General features: G+C 37.9%; 1 protein-coding gene across 9 annotated transcripts in view; it reads left to right on the top strand.

Moving 5' to 3' along the window:
- The window catches only part of epha7 (eph receptor A7), a 210,597-nt gene that overhangs the window by 53,995 nt on the left and 135,114 nt on the right, over nt 1–21,488 (top strand). For 7 of the 9 annotated variants that reach the window (XM_017302239.1, XM_008398595.2, XM_008398594.2 and 4 more), the window contains one exon: nt 14,214–14,549. In XM_017302239.1, the coding sequence (XP_017157728.1) occupies nt 14,214–14,549 (336 nt within the window). Of the gene's footprint in view, nt 1–14,213; nt 14,550–15,050; nt 16,194–21,488 lie in introns of those variants that run through there. The other 2 variants (XM_008398599.2, XM_008398600.2) reach the window with 2 other exon arrangements.

Below are 21,488 nucleotides of genomic sequence, written 5' to 3'. Positions count from 1 at the left end.
AAAATTACCCAATTTCAACTACTAAATTATAAAACCCTAGAAGAAATTATAAGTCAATTAAGCTCTGGTTCCTGCTGTCTGGATGTCCTACCCACACATTTCTTTAAGAAAGTCCTGCATGTCATTGCTAATGATCTGATCCAAATAGTAACTCATCGCTCTCTTCAGGTGTTTTTTTCCCCCAGGCTTTGAAAACAGCAGTTATCAAACCACTGATAAAAAAGAACAATCTGGACAAATCACTACTGCAGAATTACAGGCCGCTCTCCAACCTCCCATTCATCAGCAAARKTATTRAAAAAKMAGTTTTTAAACAATTAMATWAYTKYYWRRMARTWATKWATCGCTTTGACTCYTTYCAGTCTGGTTTTCGTGCTTACCACAGCACRGAGACGGCCTAGTCAAAGTGTTCAATGACATCCATATRAAYACAGACTGGGAGAACCACAGTGCTGGTTCTGTTGGACCTCAGTGCAGCTTTCGACACTGTTGACCACGACATTTTACTGAACCGACTAGAGAGTTGGGTCCGACTCTCCGGACCAGTGCCCCACTGGTTTGAATCCTACATAAAGAACAGAGATTTCTGTGTTCAATCGGAAACTTCTCATCAGAGGTGAAAGGTCACATGTGGGGTACCCCAAGGTTTAATCCTAGGACCCCTTCTTTTCAATATTTATATGCTCCCACTGGCTCAGGTTATAACAGGACMTAGGATTARCTACCACAATTATGCGGATGATACACAGCTCTACATCACRATGTCACCAGGTGACTCTGAACCCATCCAATCACTGAATAGATGCTTAGAACAGATCAATGTGTGGATGTGCCAAAACTTTCTCCAGCTGCACATAAACAAAACTGAAATTATCTTTGGACCTAAAGAGGAGCGAACCAGAGTCAATGCACAGCTTCAGTTGTTACAACTGAAAACCAGCGATCAGCCCGAAACCTGGGAGTAGTGATGGACTCTGACCTGAACCTTCAGAGCCACATTAAGACAGTCACAAAGTCGGCCTTCTATCACCTGAAGAACATCTCCAGGTTAGAGGACTGATGTCTCAGCACGATCTAGAGAAACTCATCCATCTTTAGCCGCATTGATCACTGCAACAGCGTCTTCACAGGTCTGACTAATAAATCAATCAAACAGCTGCAGCTGATCCAGAATGCTGCTGCTTGCCACTAAAACCAGGAAGATAGAGCACATAACACCAGTTTTAAAGTCCCTAAACTGGCTCCCTGTAGCTCAGAGAACAGACTTTAAAATACTGATGTTAGTTTATAAATCACTGAACGGTTTAGCACCACAATACATTAAAGATCTGTTATTGATGTACCAACCGTCTAGACCCCTCAGATCTTCTGGTTCTGGYCTRCTCTGCATCCCCAGAACCAGAACCAAACGAGAAGAAGCATCATTCAGCTTCTATGCACCACAAATTTGGAACAATCTTCCAGAAAACTGTAAAACAGCTGAAACACACTTTAAATCTCAACTTAAAACCCACCTGTTTAGAGTTGCTTATGGCTAAATTAGGGTTAGACTACGGGTTTTGATGTTTTCCATGTTTTTATAAAGGTTAGAGTCCTTGTTAAACAGAGATTTAACTAAAGGCTATAAAGGTTAGAGTCCCAGTTGACAGAGTTTCAACTAAGGGCAAAAGGTCAGGTTTGAGGAGACCCCTTAAGGGTAACTCCTCGTGCGTATAGGAAGAATGTTTTTAATATCTTTTTATTTATTTTCTACGTTTTAATGATGTAAAGCACCCCGGAAAACGTCCCAGTTAAACAACGTTTAACTAAAGTTCTACGGGGTTTAGAGTCCCAGTTGACTTCGTTCAACTAAAAACCTAGAGGTTGGAGTCCTTGCCAAACGGTGTTTTTGACTAAAGTTCCTGAGGGTTAGAATCCCAGTTAAACGACGTTTAACTGAAGTCCTAAAGGGGTTTTAATGTTTTTATCTTTTTTTTAAATCTCTCTTTCTCACTGTTTATTCAATGTCACATGCTGTTTTTATTTTAATTATGTAAAGCACTTTGAAATGCCTTGCTGCTGAAATGTGCTATACTAATACAATTTGATTGACTGATTGATGTGTTGAAACTTTCTAGAACTTTTTTTCTGTAGTAGTTTGCAGCAGTTCAACAGCTTTGCAACTGTATAATCAAAGAGGAATTATAAGTGTGATGTTGAATGATCGTTTAGTTTAGTTTGCATCAAGAATTTTAAATTGAGCGATAATAAAAAGACACCACATCTTTGAACAGATGCTTGTAGTTTTTTCTGATACAAATCACCACGCCCTTTAGTTCAAAAATAGTCAAGTTTTTAAAAAAAATAGAGAGGAAGAGAGAAAAAGACAAGAGTGTGAATTTGTAATGCAGTTTTTCTCCTGTGTGAGATTATCAACCATTCAGCATAGTTAGCATAGCTACAGACTACTGTTTGCCTCTATAGCATTTAATGAATTAAGGAAAAGAAATACCAAGATATTTATATATTTAACTTGTCCCTGTACCTCTTACCACACTTAACAACAGATGAGTCAGTCAGCAGCAGCTTTAACCACCATTCCAGCATAAACCCTCTTCTAAGTGAAATTAAAGCTTCAGTAAGTAACTTTTATAAAAAAGTCTTTTTTTACATATTTGTTGAAACTGTCATTGTGTTATGACAGTGTGGCATGAGAGATAATTTGTGAAAAAAATTAATTCCTCTGCCTTTTCCCAGTGCTATTAGAAACAACCAATCAGAGGCAGGTGGTGGGTTTTAGTGCTGTCACAATCTCATGGTGCTGCTCATCCACCCTCCCCCTCGCTCTGTGCTGTGTTGCAGCTAGCATAGCACAAAGCTGTGCAAATTCAAACTGTGAATGCTCAGTTTAGTTAGCATAGCTACTAATGACAGCAGATAAACAGTTTTCCTGTAACAATAAGTTGTTTCTCCACCATTAGCACATTTACATTTAGCAGTGAGTGAATGAGGTTGATTAACAGCACTAAGACAGTCCTCCTGGTTCTGATTGGTTGTTTTTGGTCAGAACAACGCATTACTTTAGCCGGCAATAGTAGTTCATGGAGGAGGTAGAGGAGATTGATTTTTTTCAGATTATCTGTCTCATAACAAACTGCTACGACATTGTGACAACTTTAACAAATTTGGAGATAGACTCAAGAAACTGTAACAGTATCTCTCTCTCTCTCTCTCTCTCTCTCTATATATATATATATATATATATATAGCTTGATCCTATATGAATATATATAGAATTAGATGGTAACTGTTTCAAAGGTCTCCACATAATCATTTATACGATTCATGTATGAAACAGTTCAAAATTAATCAAGATAAATGATGGTGACTGATCCTGAGTCCTGGTAAACTCATTTTGTGACAAATTAGAAAATTAGAAACATCAACTGAATCTGTGCTGAACGTCAGAGAATTGTGGCTTGAAAAGTGGAAAGATCTACACTGGACATTTCTGATGAATTCTCATCTAATATCATTGCTCTGTCTGGGATCTCATTGAGCTCAATTTCTCAGGACAAATTTTGTCTAGGCCAAGCTGATATTTTAAATTAGCATAGTGTAGTAGCTAAGTAATATGGTGCAATGAAGTAATTTATTGTAAAGATAACCTATTGTCACTGTTTTAGGTCTACTTTAATTCCTTATGTTGAAATCTTTTCAACATAAGGTATCATCATTTGTTAATGGATTGCCAGTAATGACAGACATATTGATGTTCCCACCTGTTTATGTTGAGGCATATTGGAAAGTATGTGTGAACATGTGCAAGTGTTTTTAAATTCATCTGTGTTGAGTCATACTGTCACGTTGGACACAAAGAGAACTGAGAGTGCATCCTAAGTGTTGGAGTCGAGTGGTGCTATTGGCAGCCGCTCCACTTCGCCTGCCACAGGTGGCTCTTTCATCTTCCCTGTCCTCAGCCTGCCTCTTCTTTCACCCAGTGACCATGAATATGGATTCTTCTGTGTTCCCCTTGGTTTTAAAAAATGAAATCAACTCAGTGCTGCCTTAATAAGTCAGTGTATTGTTATTACAGTTTGTTTTGGTAATGTGACAAATGAGCTGCGAGGCCCCTCCCTTTTAATTTCCTTTAGAGATCTTTCAAGTTCCCAGAGAGGAAAATAAAAATATCCTTAAAATATTCATAAACACATAGCACTAGTCATATAACATTAACTACATTTGGGAGAGTTTATTTATATGAACATCTGGGTTGTAAAATCTTACAGCGGGGAACATGAAAGATAAAAGCAGCAATTTGTTTTTCATAGTTTTATCAGATGAGCTTATCTCTGTCATTATGAGAACATTTTTGAGCAAATTGTGTTTCGGTCTTTTGCTCTTTTCATGTGGCAGAAGTGGTTATAGAGGCATACTGGTGTATCTGGCTGGTGATAATCAAGCTCATAAAAGCTGACGGGGTGGCAGATTTTGTGTCCTTTTTTCAAAAGATGTAAGGATTTCCATTCTTAGGAAACATAGCAATTCAAACACCTATAGCTGGTACAGACATAATTACTAGAGGTGTGCCGATCGATCGGTCACCAATCATAATCGACCGATTTTTGTGAAAAAGTGCATGATCGGTGATCAACGATCATTGGCTCTTGTTGCCGATACCGATAACCTGCATCTCATTTCGCAGCCTGCCTGTGCAGCTGGTCTCCTCTTTTCTTCACACTGCGCAAACACGCAGCAACCAATCCTAAGCAATGTGGAACTATGACGCGCTGAGTGAATGGGGACGTTTGCGTGTTGCGGCACGTCAAAATGCATCAACACAACGAAGCTAATACGACATAAAAACAGTGCCATACTTGACGGAGTTTGGCTACATCGAGGCTCACTGCAGTAAAAAAGACATATGGAGGATCAGATAGCAGGTAAAGCAGCGCACAGCTACAAACACTCACCCGGGTTAGCATGACGGTCAGAAAGCTAAACAAATAACCCGCAAAATTATTTAAGTCTTCGAGGTGCCATGTAAGATGCTGGTTCTGCTCTCGCTGTTGAACCGCTGCTACGCTACAGGTAGTAATATTTCACAGATGGAGCGCCGCTTCTGCTCCACCTGGTAGTGACTCTCACACCGAACCTCTGTTTAAAGCTGCAGCATCTAACCTAAAAAATACATTTTACATACGTATTAAAACTTTCGCTGTCCTAACATGAGACAGATAATCTCTAAAAAAAATGATCGATCTCCTCCCTGCTCTGCATAATTACTCCGCTCAGTCAGAAACAGCCACTCAGAACTAGCAGTAATCAGCTAGCCGCCATGCTATCAGGAAGTTTTCATTCAGTAACTCTGGATTGTTTATTGTAATGGAACCTGTATTTGCCTTTGAATGTTAAGTTTTATACTTGAATTTTTTTGGCACTGTTGAGAGGTTTTATTTTGGCTCTTTGCATTATTTAGCCTCTTCAGAGCCTCCATATGTTGTCAGTCTGTTAAAGATAGTATTACCGATAGCAGTACAATTTGCAGAATGCCTGTTTGTTTAGTTTTCTTCTTGGAAAAAGTTATTAAAAACAAGTTTTTGTCTAAATTAAGGTGAATTCATGGATCCTTTTCCCACATGTAACCGGGTTAGGGTTAGGGTTAGGGTTATGGCCTCAAATTATGTGCTTTATTTGTGAGCTATAAAAGAGCCTTAACATGTAGAATTATAAAAACTTTCCACAGTTTCACGACAATAACTGAAACACATAAGATTTCCCTGGTGAAAAATTAATGTACTAAGTATGTTAAATTTTAGCATACTTGAGCACACTTTAAGTAAGACTAATCATGAGTATACTTCAAGTATACTATGAATTAGTTAACTTAAAGTGTGACATTTTGGAACAACTATTGTGATTGGGTTACATTTAAAATATACTCAGAACGTATTTTAAGTATACAGTGATAACTCGTTTTTTGCAGGGGTTGCGTTCCGAAAATAATCTGCAAAGTAGTTACCTTTAGTTTTTACAATTATTATACAGCATAGTTAAATACTCTACATTGAAATGGAAGAACAAAACCTGTTTTTAGATCAGCGGATGTGCATTTTCATCAATCGGGCCCTAATGTGTTCTGGAGTCATGTCATTAAAGCGTCTCCTCCAAGCTGCTCCGTGAGATTCACAGCTGTATAAAAAAACAACCGATTCTATTTTCTGTCCAGTTTCCTCGCGGTATTACTGAGATCTGGAAAACAAAACAAACAAACAAAACAGCATGCGTCCATATAAGAGATAACGTATTGTAGAAGAAAAATCGCCTATAAAAGGATTCTTGCTCTTGGTTGAGAGACTCTAACATTCACAATTGACATTGAAATAAAATCCAGTCCAACATCTGGTTTCAGGTGATTCCTCTGGAACCTTTTACAGGAAAAATATCACAACTTCAGAAGATGTGCTTTTAACCTAACAGAGCTCTGTGGTTCCTCCTGTCAGTATGAGATTCAGGGTGAGGAGGAACCACATTAGGAAGACAAAGTGGAAGCTGCGAAATCGTCAGAACAAACAGATCATGATGCTAGGCTACTGATTACACCTCTGTCTGGACACAGGTGTCCCTCACGCAGCTGCTGTTACAATTTCCTGAGTCTGTCTGACCCAACAAAAGCGTCTCAATTTCAAAGGGCTTGCAACTGCCTTGCTTTCTTTGGTCCAATACTGATAACTAGTATAATATTTACTGCTCATGAATTTTACATGCAAGAATAAAATTCAGTCTGCATACAGTATGCAAGTAGGTTGCTTAAATTTTTTCTATTAGTTTTCTATTACTGTCTCGCCATGAGCAACAGTCATAAGCAACATGCAAAATATACATGAAGCAATCCAGACTTCTCAAAAATGATATGGAGTTGCATTTTATTCAAGCTGCAGTATGTAACTTTAATAAAAAATAATGTTTTCTCCATATYTGTTAAAGCTGTCACCATGTCATAGCAGTTTGTTATGAGGCAGATAATCTGTGAAAACAATCAATCTCCTCCATCTCCTTCCTGAATTACTATTACTGGTTAAAGTAATGCACCGTTCTGACCAAATCAACCAATCAGAACYAGKTGGACGCTCTAGTGTTGTCAATCAACTTCATTCACTCACTGCTAAATGTGCTAATGGTGGAGAAACAACTTATTGTTACAGGAAAATATTTTATCTGCCATCACTKKYAGCTATGCTTACTAGACTAAGCATTTACAACAGGCTATGCTACCTGCAGCATAGCACAGAGCAAGGGGGAGGAAGGATGAGCCATATGAGATTGTGATTGACATTAAAACTCTCCTGCCACTGATTGGTTGTTTCTAGCACTGGGCAGAGGAATCAGATTTTTCACAGATTACCTCTCATGCCATACTGTCACAACATACTTACAGTTTTAACAAATATGTGAAAAAAATATTTTTATAAAACTTACATACTACAGCTTTAATTTCACTTAGGAGAGAACAGGTCAGGAGGGACGTGGGTAGAGCTGCTACTGACTGACTCATCTGTTAAGTGGTACAAGGGACAAGTTCAATATATGAATATGTTGGTAATTTTTTTCCTTAATTCATTAAATGCTAGTGAAATGGAGGCAAACAGTAGTCTGTAGCTAAGCTAACTATGCTAGATGGTTGATAATCTCACAGTCTACCCACCTCTTGGAGAAAAACTGGGTTATAAATTGACACTCTAGCCTTTTTCTCTCTCTTCCTCTCTATTTTTTTTTGAAAGCCTGATTTTCTAACATTTCTTAGAAGCATAGTAACTGCCACAGTCGTTCTAGTTTCCTACTGTCTGCTTCTGAACAGCGTCACTCTCAAGCGATCCAAGCAGGAACTAACCATTTCATGCAGATCAAGAGGGGTTCAGGGTAAATATGGATGTGTTTTTTGATCTGAGAGTGGGAACATAAAATTTTTACTGCTAAAAACAATTTTCGAAAATACAATATGATTAATTTTGTAATTGACAGGGCCACATTTTTTTATTTTGTATTTCTATGAACAATAAATAAATTGTGGACGGCCCCCTGTTGGTCAGGGCCCCTAGAATTGTCATCACTTTTCTCCCCTATTCAGTGCCCCTTCTGCAAACACATCAGGTTACAGAACAAAGAAGGATAAATTACAACACACTTTCCAGGTGAAACAAATTACATTGTGTTTTCAACATATTACCATTTTGGTAACACTTTATTTAATGGGGTGTGTATAAGACTGACATGACACTGTCCTAAACATGATGAAGCCTTTATGAATGTCTGACTGTTGTCATGAAATGTAATTCGGTAAATGATGACATTTGTAATGCAAAGTTACTTTAAAGGTTGGATTAAAAGTCCATTAAAAGTGCCAACGTTGCATTAGTGTCATTATTTACAAAATTATATAGAGTTGGCACTTTTAACAGACTTCTAATCCAACTTTTAAAGCAACTTTTCATTAAAAGTGTCACTATTTACTAAATGACACTTCATGATACCTTTTAATATGTTCATAACAGGTGTTTATGACAGTATCATGTCAAGTTTTATGCACACCCCATCAAATAAAATGTTGCCCACATTTTTCGAGAGTACATTGCTAATATACTATAAAAGAATTGTACAAATTGTCAATACATTCAAAGTTTACAGACAACATGCTTATGAAAATTAGTACAATAAAACAATAGGTACAACTTTAGAGGAAATGTGAAAAATATTTCAGCAATGACAAGAGTATTGTTTTAATACAATGTCACAGTATTCCAGATAAACTGACATTTCTCCTTCCTAAGAACAGTGAGGATCAACGACAGAACATTCCCATTCACTGCACCACTGCACTTTACAGAAACCTACAAAAGAGAACAATAGAGCAATTAAAAAGAGAAAGCACTTGTATTAAAAAGAGTACAGAAAAATGGCAAAGAAAAAAGTGAGACTTACAATTTTAGAATGTTGTGGACTCGCCATGTATGTGACATCATCAAAACTGATGATGATTGGGACCGGATGCCTGGGGTTTAAAAACATTTCTGAGAGTCTTCTTTGCCTCTTTATGTTAGAAGCAATTTCACAGAGTCAGTTGATGTTGGCATTAACTGTGAAGCTCTTTTTAAGTGTGAACGTAAGGAGACAAACTACCTTAAAAACTTTCCATCCATGATCTGAACATACTGATCCTTGCAGGGTAGTGAGGGGGGCTGGTGGTGCCCATCTCTAGCAGCCATCAGATGAGAGGCAGGGTTCACCCTGGACAGGTCACCAGTCCATCACAGGGCCCTGAAAGCCAACAACAAATAAAACATATGAAAGAGAAATGGTAGATTAAACAAGGGGAATAAATTCTCTTCAATCATTTTTAAATCAAATCATGTTTGTTAACTGGCGTTTTACCAACACTGTTTTTCTGTTAAAACTGTGGCCAGCTGCTCAATAAAAAACAAAACAAACAAACAAAAAACTTACACCATGAAGACGATGTGGAGGTTCATCCTCAGAGCTGGTTGTTGATCTGGTGGAGTCACAGCTTCTTCTGAGACAGGAATGTCTTTAGGTTTTCTAATACCCGATCCCTGGCTTCCTCTTTCATATTTATTTGCTTAGACTGCAAAAATATGTTGACGATAAAAACATTGATGAATGAGTAATAACAACAGCCTCACAATATCAAAGTCTATTTAGCATACTGAGCTAAATTAAAACCAGGTTGAGTTTATGAAGAAAACTATTAAGTTGCAACAAACAGAGCCTTTATGCAGTTATAATGTAACCAAAGAATAGAATTTACTCGGGTTCAGATAGCAGTTTACCATCAACCAGTTACGTTTATTACAAGTTACAGGACTGAAACACATCCAACTACGTCTCAACTTGGTCATACAGTTTTCCTGGAAAACCAACAAAGAAAAACATTCACTCCAAACACGAGCGGAATATATTCATTGTGCTCATTTCACTTAAGCACGCTTATGAACTGTGTGGGACAAATTATATTTGTCTTACTTAGTAGCGAGTCCCCTCAATGTGAAAATAAAATAAAATTTAGATGACGAAGAATTCTTTCAGGGTCTTTGGTAGAAAAAAGAAATTAAAAGATGCTGGCCAGCAAAGAAAATATTTTTCATATAGAGCTCTATATTTGTGTGTGTCTCTGATGCGTACAAAAAAGATCGATGAAAGAGGTTGACCTGACTGGGATGGCGACCCAGAAAGACGATGGCAGCCGGCATCCGAAACGGAAAACTCTGCAGCCTCTTTCTCTTCCTCCGCAGGCACAGGAGTACCTTCCCAATGTTCCGTTCCCCAATATCGGCCACAATAATGCACGAGCAGGAAACATCATATATCAGGTATAAAGAAGTCAGGCGATATGCAGAAGGTAGGCAGAGACTAGCATGTCTTTGCTCTGCAGCAGCTCTGAAACTCCGAAGCCCAGGAGTTCTCCTAGCAACTACAGTGAGGTTCATTTTAAAATAGCAGTTAAGATCTTTTATCAAGAATATAACTTCATAAAATAATAAGCCCCTCAAGAACATCGATGAAAATGAAATATTTCACTTAACATGGCTAATTTGACAGCCATTTTAACTCACAATACCCACGGTAAAACAGGAGTTTGGCTTCTAAAACATTACGGAATTAGCGACGACTTAGTACATAAAATCAGAATACATACATTATAAATCTCCAGTAATGCTCACCTAGCAGGAAAACATCATATAGAAGTCAGGCAATATGCAGAAGGTAGCCAGAGACTAACATGTCTCTGCTCCGCAGCAGCTCTGAAACTCCAAAGCCCGGGAGTTCCCTTAGTAAATGGAACGGTGCCGTAAAGTAATGTCGTACTTTGCTCTCAAAGGGACACTACTCATAAAATAAAAACAATAAAGAAAAGCAAATAACACAGAATAAACAAATGAAACAGAAAAAACAAATGAAATACAGCTGGGTTACAATAACATGAATTTTATTTTATCAATAAAATTGATAAAATAATTATTTCTAAAACCAATGTAAGTTTGCTAATATCTTTACTGCACTGTTCATAAGTAAACGAAGATAATTAGCATTTTAAAGCAAACTTGCTACCAGCTAGCAACACGTTAGCACACGTTAAACTGAGTCCACAAACTGTCACTATTGCTTCTACATCGTCATCCGTGTTTGGTTATTCTAAATTCCCTTATGCTATGTTGGGGGTTTTACTGGATTATCCTCTGGAATCGGGATGTTCGTGACTGGAATCGGTTTTTATGTGGTGTGTTGCTCCTGCCACAAGGCAGGAGCAACACATGAACCGGAGCTGAACATGAACCGATCAAACTTGTTGTACTTTCATCAGCTCTGTGGTCACAGAGGTTTGGAAAATCGGCCGACAATTCTTAAATCTTGCTGTCTAAACCAGACTTAAGACTCACAAGCTCTACTCATCTCCACTCGACCACTGCCCAAACGCTCTCTGACTCTGGTTGCTATGGTGACGTTTACATATCCCTTCAAAATAAGATACAGATGCGCCACAAAAACGAACATTTTACTTTCGTGAAAATTTTAACTCATTATAATGACTAACGGGAGCCCTGAGCTTGTTTCTCTGCAACGAGACGATGGGAAACAATGACAACTGAAGTGTTGCTTATATGCACAGCTTGCTTGGTCTCTACATGGCGAAGCAGTTTGAAGGCTTCATTGCTGGTCGCTGCATGTTACGCAGAGCGGCTTGTAATGTGAGACTCATCTATGGGTCCGGGATAAATCCATTCTCCTGTCTCTTCTCTGGACCCATTCCCCTTTCCAAAGAAACTTTCCAAAGACATCTGATCCGTTTCTTACTCATTTTGCTGCTTGTGGGCTCAGTGTTGGCGCGCACGTAACCAAGAGTATCTGCTTAAAGGATTTTCAAAATAAAAGATCCTCCAGACTCAAATAATGCATAAATCTGAAATATTTCATTATTTCTTGCGCGGCCCGGTGCCAATTGGTCCACAGACCGGTACTGGTCTGCTGCCCGGGAGTTGGGGACCACTGGCCTAAAGAATACACTGAGATGTAATTTAAAACATACTGAAATTAATAAGCGTTAAGTGAATTTTAAAAAATTCTATTTTGAACATATATTTTAAGATATACACAAAATATCTTTAAAATCTATTTTAAATGTACACTTGAACAAGTGTATATTTGCACTTGGGCAAATACATATTTTGTTCACTTAAAGTATACTTTATATATATATTTCTTAAAAGTGTATTTTGGTACTATTATATTTAAGTATGTTTAAAGTTATGTCAAAATTGGTACAAGCATACTTTTATTATACTTCGTATATATTTATAGGTAGTACACTTAATACTTAGTATATTTAAAATGTACTTACAGAAATGTAAGTATATTTGAAATATACTAAAGTACTTTTTTTCCCCACTAGGGTTTACTTGACTTTATTTTTTTTAGCATGGAACAATTTAAATAAGGAGTTAAAACAACAGCAAAATTTAATACAATTTAAAGGGAAATATAAGGAGGTCATTTTCACAAGATATGGAAATATGGGTGAGAATTGGCACAAATGTGCATTTATTTAAATTGAGGCTAACGCATATGAAAGTGTGGGTATGGATGTACGGGTGCATATATTTATTTTTATTTGATTTAATAATGAGTGTCCATCTGAAAACATGGAATGAGTTTAAGTTTCTTCTTCCTACTCCTTTTCAAGCATTTTAAGATTATTTTGTTACATCAAATGTGAATTTATACTTCTATCATGTTCGAAATGAATAAATATTATGTTCAAATATGAACAAATCTTTTAAATTATACTTGCTCTACCTTAACTTAAGTAATAAATACATGGATAAATAGTTTATTAGTCGGTGCACAATTTTCACTGATATATGTAAATTGTGAAGTGCTAGCAGAGGTGGTGGGCCCTTCTAGCAGACATTACAGCTGCTGGTTACCATTCACTTATTATCCATCCACCTCTTCCACTCGGTGTTTGAAAGAGGTTGCTGAGCAAAAAATCCATTAATTTCTAAAGCAGTTCCCCTTGCTTTGGTATTAGAGAGCCCCCACGTACTTGGACATGGTTCATTGCGCAGAAGATGCTTACTTGAGGCATAATAGTATATAATAGCGAATTGAGTTTGAACTTTTAAGAATTTATTTCCAAATCTCAAGTCAGATAGATCAACTGGAACAGGGCAACCTGTGAAGCTGGGATTCTGATGTGGAAAGTGAGTGGTTTCTCAGCAATGAAAACCTGTTCATCTGCATGTCTGTTGTCAGGTAGAAACAGTGAAAGCTGCACTGTTAAACTGTTTATCTGCTTTGTTTCAGACATGAATCAGTCACATTAACGTCACTCCTAAAGCATTTTGATGTGCTGAGAAATCATTCAGCTCACAGAACAGCAGTTCTGTGTTGCTAAAGGACTGGTGTGATTGTACTCTCACATCACACCTTTAAAGATATGGTTGAATGTTTAACTCAACATTTTTCAGACCTTGGTGGCTGATTAATTCTCATTCAGGTTTTGTTCAAGGTAATGTGTTGTCAAAGATCAACACAAGTCTATTTGTAAAACTTCATTTCTGAGCATAATGTTGTAGAATGTTTTATATAAACTGATTTTTTTTGTTATTTGTATAAAACCTGGAATAAATTCAAACATTAGGCCACAAAAAATAAGCATATTTAAAACACATTTCTGTATATTCTTTGTAATGTAAAATAATGGACCAAAAGATCTTCACAATAAGTCTTCTGGTGTCTCCTTTAATAACTGATTTAACTTTGAGATTTTCCATTATAGGAATAAATAGAAGGGGACCCTTAATGTTTCACTTTCTCTGAATTAATAATAAGCGATATAAACAATGTTGCCTGAACTCTGACTATAAAATGTATTCAGTCTACACTGCTTGATTTCTCTGCGTTCTACCACTGACCTTGGTACCTGCCTCGGCTCCCTTTCTGTCAGCGTACCTGCAGAGCTTTTTTTCTGGCTCTGACTCTTATTATAATTGAGTGTCAGTGTTTGGCTCTGGGTCTGGAGCTGGCATGTCCTACAGCTTTTTTCTTTTTCTCAGAGAACAGTTAAAGCACAGATCCAGTTCATGCACACACTTGGCTGTCACTTCTCTTGGCACTCATTTATCTAAATCTGTCTTCCTCTGTGTGTCCACCTTTGACAGGACCTCCCTCTGCGCCACAGAACCTGGTCTACAACATCAACCAGACCACCGTTAATCTGGAGTGGAGCCCACCAGCCGACACTGGCGGGCGGAACGACGTCACCTACAGGGTGATCTGCCGCCGCTGCAGCTGGGAGCCTGAGGAATGTGTATCGTGTGGTCCAAATGTGGGATACTCCCCCGCACAGTCTGGATTAGTGGACACTTACGTTAGCATCACAGACCTGCTCGCTCATGCCAACTACACCTTAGAGGTGGAAGCTGTCAACGGCGTGTCGGATCTGAGCAGGACTCAGAGGCTGTTTGCAGCGGTCAGCATTGCTACAGGTCAAGCAGGTAAGGCAGTTTGTTGATAATGCTACTTCATCTTGAAAGTTTCTTTGTTTTTTTTCCTCTTTTGTTGTTTTTCTGTATGAAAACCCAGAAATTTTAAAATGCTTCCCATGAGTCTTTGCACAGTTTGTTGTGTGCCAGTGAGAAGCCTGCACTTATCTCCAGCTGAGAGAGCATCAGACATTTGCACCCTGACGATTGACAGTTTAATTTTGAAAACCTCTCATACACAAGTCCTGGAAATGATTTCCAATTAACATTAATGGGTATAGACTGATATGATCCATAATATTTCCGCTATGAATATTACCCAGATTAATTTAATGTGTGTGTCAGCGCTGCAGCGGCAAACATTATTAGCTTAGCAATGATGCAAGCTCAGAGTGGTACCTAAAGAGCTGAGAGTGTATGTGCAGCTCAGTCTCGTGGGAATGCGCTGTAATTAAAATGGTGTGTTTTGTGGTGACACACTCTAAAGCTTTTTTTCATTCATTATTTCTATAGATCCACTCAACAAGATTCCTCTTTCATGCTCAAGCGTCCATGAAACACAGTTGGCCCAAAAGGCCACTTTCAGACCAGATTAGATTAGATTAGATTAGATTAGATTAGATTAGATTAGATTAGATTAGATTAGATTAGATTAGATTAGAAGATAGCTGCAAATAGAGTATTGGGTCTCCTGCTGACAATGCAATTTCTACACCTGGATAACTATTCCTGTCAAGAACAATCTACAGTTCATCATATGTCCGCATTGTTTTATCATTTACCGTTTTATGTTTTTGACCAGAAAGAAGGATATTAACCTGGATCCATTTGATGAAGACATTAGGGACCAATACAGCTCAGCAAAAGCTTGAGCTCTGATGGTGGAGATGATGTATTTGGAGTGGTTTACGTCATGACAACCACATACATGCTGGCATGTGGAGCTGGGACCGTGTGGCAACGGGCAGAACAATGTAGACTGGAGGATAAACTGATGATTAAAAGGTGTTCTCTCAGGGTCCATGATCACTACAACTGGCATAGAGACAGCACACATTACGGCTGGGAATCGTTTTCTATGTCACAACTAGATTTGGTTCTGATTTTTTTGGGCAATTCCTAATCGATTCAAAACAGAAATCACTAGTTCGAATAATTTCTGCCACATTTTTCAGATTTGAAAAGGATCCTCATGATCCACTCTGCTTTCGAGGCAGAGTGACAAATGGAAATGTTAAGAAGATTTTTTTACCAAAGGGAAATTAAATGTTGTAACTCTCTCATTCAGATTCTTTAAATAGTCATTGTAGATAGTTAATGCTGTTGGCAGGAAAGATCTCCTGTAGCGGTCTGCATTACAGCGAAGCGGAAGAAGCCTCTGACTGAAAACACTCTGCTTTCCCTCTTTTCATGAAAGGAAAAATTTTCCATAATTTTCTTTATTTTATGAAGAACCCATCCTTCAGTATCTCAGAGGTTGCAGTCATCCCCAGACCAAATTTATAGAAGAATAAGTTTGAAGCAATTTGCTACAAACCTTGAAAGGTTTGACTCTGTTCATTGCATCAACAGGGTCAATGTTGCATGACTCTGTGTTTTTGTGTTTAATGATGTAAAGCACTTTGAAATGCCTTGCTGCTGAAATATGCTATACAAATAAAATTTGATTTGATTTTGATTGATGACACTTCTTCATATCTTCATATCGCTTCATATATGCTGTCCAGATATTTATATTCCTAAACCATCTCCACTTCCTCTTCCATGATGGAACCCTGTTTCCGCTGAAATCCACAATCATTGAATTTGTTGTGAAGATGATATAATTCTTTCCACACCATGACACAAAGCGGTCCACAAGATTTCTGCASCCAGCCTCTCGTCCATCTCTGATACACCCAAAACCTGCAGAGTCTTCTGAGTATTTCTGTACATGACAGAAATAAGACTTACGCTGGAAGTTTGAAGTGTACAGAGTGAAAAGGAATGGTGAGAGTACAGTCCACTTATTCTTACATTTTTAGGGTTTTAAACATTAATCCAGGCTTAAATTGAATCACTACAATCCTTGAATCTTCTATTTTTCTTTAACAGTCACAGAGAGAGCGCCACCTTTCTGCAGACAGTCTCCTCCGTAACAACAGTTAAAATTTCCATCCACACTTTTGTTGTTATTTAGTGCAAATGTATTTAATCCCTCACTGCATTGAATAAATACTACTTTAATGTATTCATATTGCCTGAGGGTACAAAAACTGGATAGTTGAAGTGAAATATTTATATTCCACCATGTTTGCCTTCAATACAGACGGGTCAGTTGAATCTTGTTTTCAGTTTTGTAGTTTCCTTTATTTTGGTGCTTCCCACACATGTGTACATTCCAGTGCCAGCTGTGTGGTGATGTCAGGACGTCCCATGTCGTTACAAAGTGGAGCCTGACAGCAAGTGATTTGTCTTATTGTTTTATTTCTTAAAATCAATTTTGGGACATTTTATATTGATTCGGAATCATATTAAAAAAGAATTGTGATTCTTATGTGAATCCATTTCTTTGCACACTCGTAGCACATTTTTACCCAGATTACATGTGGGAATATTGAGCAACAAAAATGAATGCTGGCTTTATACCAAAAGTTGGAATAACAGAAGACTACTGAAAATAATATATTAAGATTGAAAATAGCCATATTCTTTCATGTGCTTTTCTTGAATCTAAGCAGTTAAATATGTCTTAAAATAGTGATGAGTTGTGATGGTAGCCAGGATGACTGTTCATCCAGGCTACCATGTAGGGAATTTTGAATAAGTATTCTTTGGTTTGGTCTGTTTTTCTATGTAACTTTGGAAGAAATCATTTTTTTATAGTCTTTATTTGAGCTTCTGTTCGTTGCCTGTTAGTTGGTGAATGTCAGGCTTTTTAAATTCTAGCTGAATTACACAACTGCAGCCTCTGGATGATGATTCTGTGGATCAGGGATGATTCATTCTGTTAGTTTCTTGGTTATGGTGAGTAGATGAACAGGCCACTGACTTTTTTATTTAAATGTATAAACTATTGACCTTGTGTTAAACTGTTGATGTATCTGTTCATCTTACCAACAGCATACAGTTAACCAGTTTTTATTGGACAGCTGTTACTCGTGATGTTAAGTTCTGCTTTTATCTTATAGTTAACAAAAGGAAAGTCCCATATGATATGAGACTTTTGTCACTGAGGTTGCACAGTCACCCTTAAAGATCTGTCTTGGATTATTGAAAATTATTTGTTGCCTTATAATCAGAGCATTGGAGCTTCTCACAAAGATTGCTCCTTTAAAGTAAGTATTCTGGACCATTCATTACAGAAAGACTGCATTATTAAAACATTTTATGCCTCGTCATTCAGAATTGATTAACTTTTGCACGATGAGGTGCTTGGGGCCCTTAGCACTGAAAGAATCTGACGAGGGAAGAAGACTCTCTTCTATCCCTTCCGTCCCTACCTGCTGAATGATCATCAGTGTAAACATAGCAGAGTGTCAAAAGGCAGTGAATGAATAAAGATGCTAATGCATCTGATGAGAAATTCACACCTCTGTAAAATTTAGCAAGGGAAACATGTGAGTGATGTTAGAGCTACATAAGGTGCCGTGTGCTTATTGTCCCCAGAAACCTGATTACCTCTCTGTGCTGTTTTAAATGGCTTTAAGTAGAGGCTGCACATTTGTAAGCTTGATTTCTCCAGCTCTGTCTTTTCAGCAGTTGAATGGTAATTCCCAGTGTGAAGGAGATGTTGCCATCTCTGCCATCGCCCCGTGCTGGAAGTTAAGTGCATGTTTCAATCAGTGCTCCATTGTGAGTCGGCAGAGCTGCAGAGCCAACCTCAAAGACCCTTGTTGTTCCTGCTGCCTCAGCTCTCCACAAGCACACTTGTAAACAAGTTCTTTTGTTCTTCCTGCAGAGTTGTCAGTAGGCATTGCTCTCCATTAATATTTATTCAAGGAAAGATTGAGGTCTGAGACCAAAACATCACAATGCAAAAATAGGAGGGAAATGTTTTATGGGAAGAACTCCAGGACCTGTATTTGTTTACAAGTTCCAAGTGCACTCATTTGTTCATGTTTAGCGCAGAATGGTGATACTGGTTGAGTTTAAATGTCTCATTGAACGTCAAACATAATTAAACTGTCCATAAAAAAATGTTAATGCTGAAATACCACCACCACTGCCTTAAGGTAAGATGGCCCTAAGTTTCTTTCTGTTTGCAGCAATCACACTCTAAACATGCATAATGTTCTCCCGTAATGCTTTTATCCAGGTCCAGATAAAGGCATGTTAGATTAATTGTTTRCTCTAAATCACTCATTAGATGTTATGTAAAGCTGCTGTAAACAATTATATTAGACTTCAAATAATATATTGATTATTCTGATGATTAATCAAGTAACTGAATAACATATTTGATAAAGGCAAAAATATTGATGAATACTACATAAGAGCAGAATTGATATTGTATAGCAATATCAATTCATATTTTCATGTTCGTGCACACCTAACAATTACATTTCTGTACTTTAGAAAATTATCCTAGTAATAATAGTAGCTCACTTATTACGTTAGCTTGGACAAAAGTGATACAAAAATCAGAAATTATATTCAATCTAATAATAAAGCAGCAGGCTAACAAATACACAATATATGAATAATGTCCATACTAAAGTCTTTAGTTTATGTATTCATATTTAGTCAATTTAAWTCATAACTCTCACTTTGCCCAGTCATTAATAGCTTTTGTGTCTGAATTTGGCAACTTAGTCACACACATGCCATAAAGATACACTTAGCATGAGCTACATCAGCCCGCTGTGTTCCCTCTATCTGCACGAGTCTCCGCTCCACCTGTATAGAAGGCGGAGCGGAGACTCCTCCCATCCTGCTCTTCGTCGCTGTTTCAAACCAGCCACTAGCAGCTCCAGGAGGGGAAAGGAGGTCATATTCCACTTATGGAGCCCCTCATTTCAAGGTACCTGTTTGTCCCCTGAAAAATGACAAAAACCCGGAACTTCTTTATTTTATATAAAAGATCTTTCAAAAATGATTGAAAAGAACCATCTCAAAATCCAGTGGTCTGAATGATGTCTGATTTTAAATGGCAGCGCTAGACAATTTACTACCTGCTCTTCAACGGGCAGTTTTTTATGCAATTATCCAAGTTAGGGACATTATCACACTGTGTGCATGATTATTAACCATGTTTTAGTTTACACCATATCATCATTTTTATGCATATTTTCCAACTCCAAACTGTATAAACTTGAATGCTTATTGAATATAAACATATCAGCTGATGTGTATTTGTTTAATGAGGGAGGGTGGGGCCTAAGGAGATCAACACCCTATATCAAGGTGTGCATATTTATTAGGCAGCTTCTTTGCATCATGCAAAATGRGYCRAAMAAGAKATTTAAATGRCTCTGAARAGTCCAAAATTGYAAAAWGTCTTTCAGAGGGATGCAGCACKYKYGAAATTRWTAAGATATTGRAGYGTGATMACASAACCATCARACGTTTTACTGCAAATACTGAACAGGGTCACAAGAAACGTGTTGAGAAAGAAAGACGTAAATTAATTGCCAAAGATTTGAGAAGAATCAAACATGAAGCTACCAGGAACCCTTTATCTTCCAGTGCTGTCGTAGTCCAGAACTGCAACCTACCTGGAGTTCCAGAAGTACAAGATGTTCAGAGACATGGCCAAGGTAAGGAAGACTGAAACCCAACCACCACTGAAGAAGATATGTAAGTTGAAACATCAACACTGGGCCAAGACAGATCTGAAGACAGACAGACAGACTGATGAGATGAGAATGAGTCTTGACGGGGCAGATGGATGGACCTGTGGCTGGATCAGTGATGGGCACAGAGCTCCACTTCACATCAGACACCAGCAAGATGGAGGCAGGGCGCTGGTATGGGCTGGTGTTATTAAAGATGAGCTTCTTGGACCTTTTCAGGTTGAAGATGAACTCAAAACAGTGTCTGGGAGGCTGCGGTTGCTGCTGCACAAAAAGTTGATGGTCAACAGATCAAGAAACTGACAGACTCCATGAATGGAAGGCTTATAACTGTTATTGAAAAGAAGGGTGGCTATATTGGTCACTGATTTATTTCTTTTAAATGTCAGAAATGTTTATTTGTGAATTTTGAGTTGTATATTTATTATTCTCACTTTAATGGATGACAAACAGGTGAGATGGGAAATCAGGAAAAGCACTGTTGTCAACTTCTCAACTTTATTGCTATATTTATCACATTTTCAGACTCCTCTATAGCGTTTTTCAAAAGAACTAGTGATAAATCAAGTGACTCTTTTTCTGTGTTGTGGAGACTTTTATGGTGACAACACTTTGCAACTCGGCTGCAGCCTGTCTGTTTTGAGAGAGCAGCCATCAGCCCTCCAGCTTCCTGAGCACTGCTGAAGGTCTGACACAGTTATCAGTTTAACACCTTAGCTAACAGTCAGAACAGAGGAGACCCATTTCCAGTGGTGGGAACTTAAGTACTTAAAATTGTACTTGAGTACAATTTTCGTGTATCTGTACTTTACTTAAGTAGATTTAATAATGGATACTTTCTACTTTTACTCCACTGCATTTTACAGTAAGTATCTGTACTTTCTACTTCACTACATTTCTACAAAACTGTTGCGTTACTCGTTACATCCAAGAAGCATTGCGTTTTTTTTTTTTTCGTGAAAATGTGAAGTAAGTGAAGGTACTTAACGTGGCGCCGTAAAATCCGAGTAATAACGTGACGTAGTGTCTGTTGTCACATTGCCTCCACCTTTACTCGCACGCGGAGCTCCAGACATGCGCAGTGGTTTCCTCTGAGCGTCAGTAATATAATAGCGCTGCATAAATCATAAGATATGGCGACATGTAAAATCAGCAGCGCTAGTTGTGTAGCTCTGTA

Source organism: Poecilia reticulata, linkage group LG21 (assembly GCF_000633615.1).
Source record: "Poecilia reticulata strain Guanapo linkage group LG21, Guppy_female_1.0+MT, whole genome shotgun sequence".
NCBI classification, from domain to species: domain Eukaryota; kingdom Metazoa; phylum Chordata; class Actinopteri; order Cyprinodontiformes; family Poeciliidae; genus Poecilia; species Poecilia reticulata.
The sequence above is the reverse complement of the archived record's forward strand: the minus strand, read 5'-3'. Positions and strand labels throughout refer to the sequence as shown.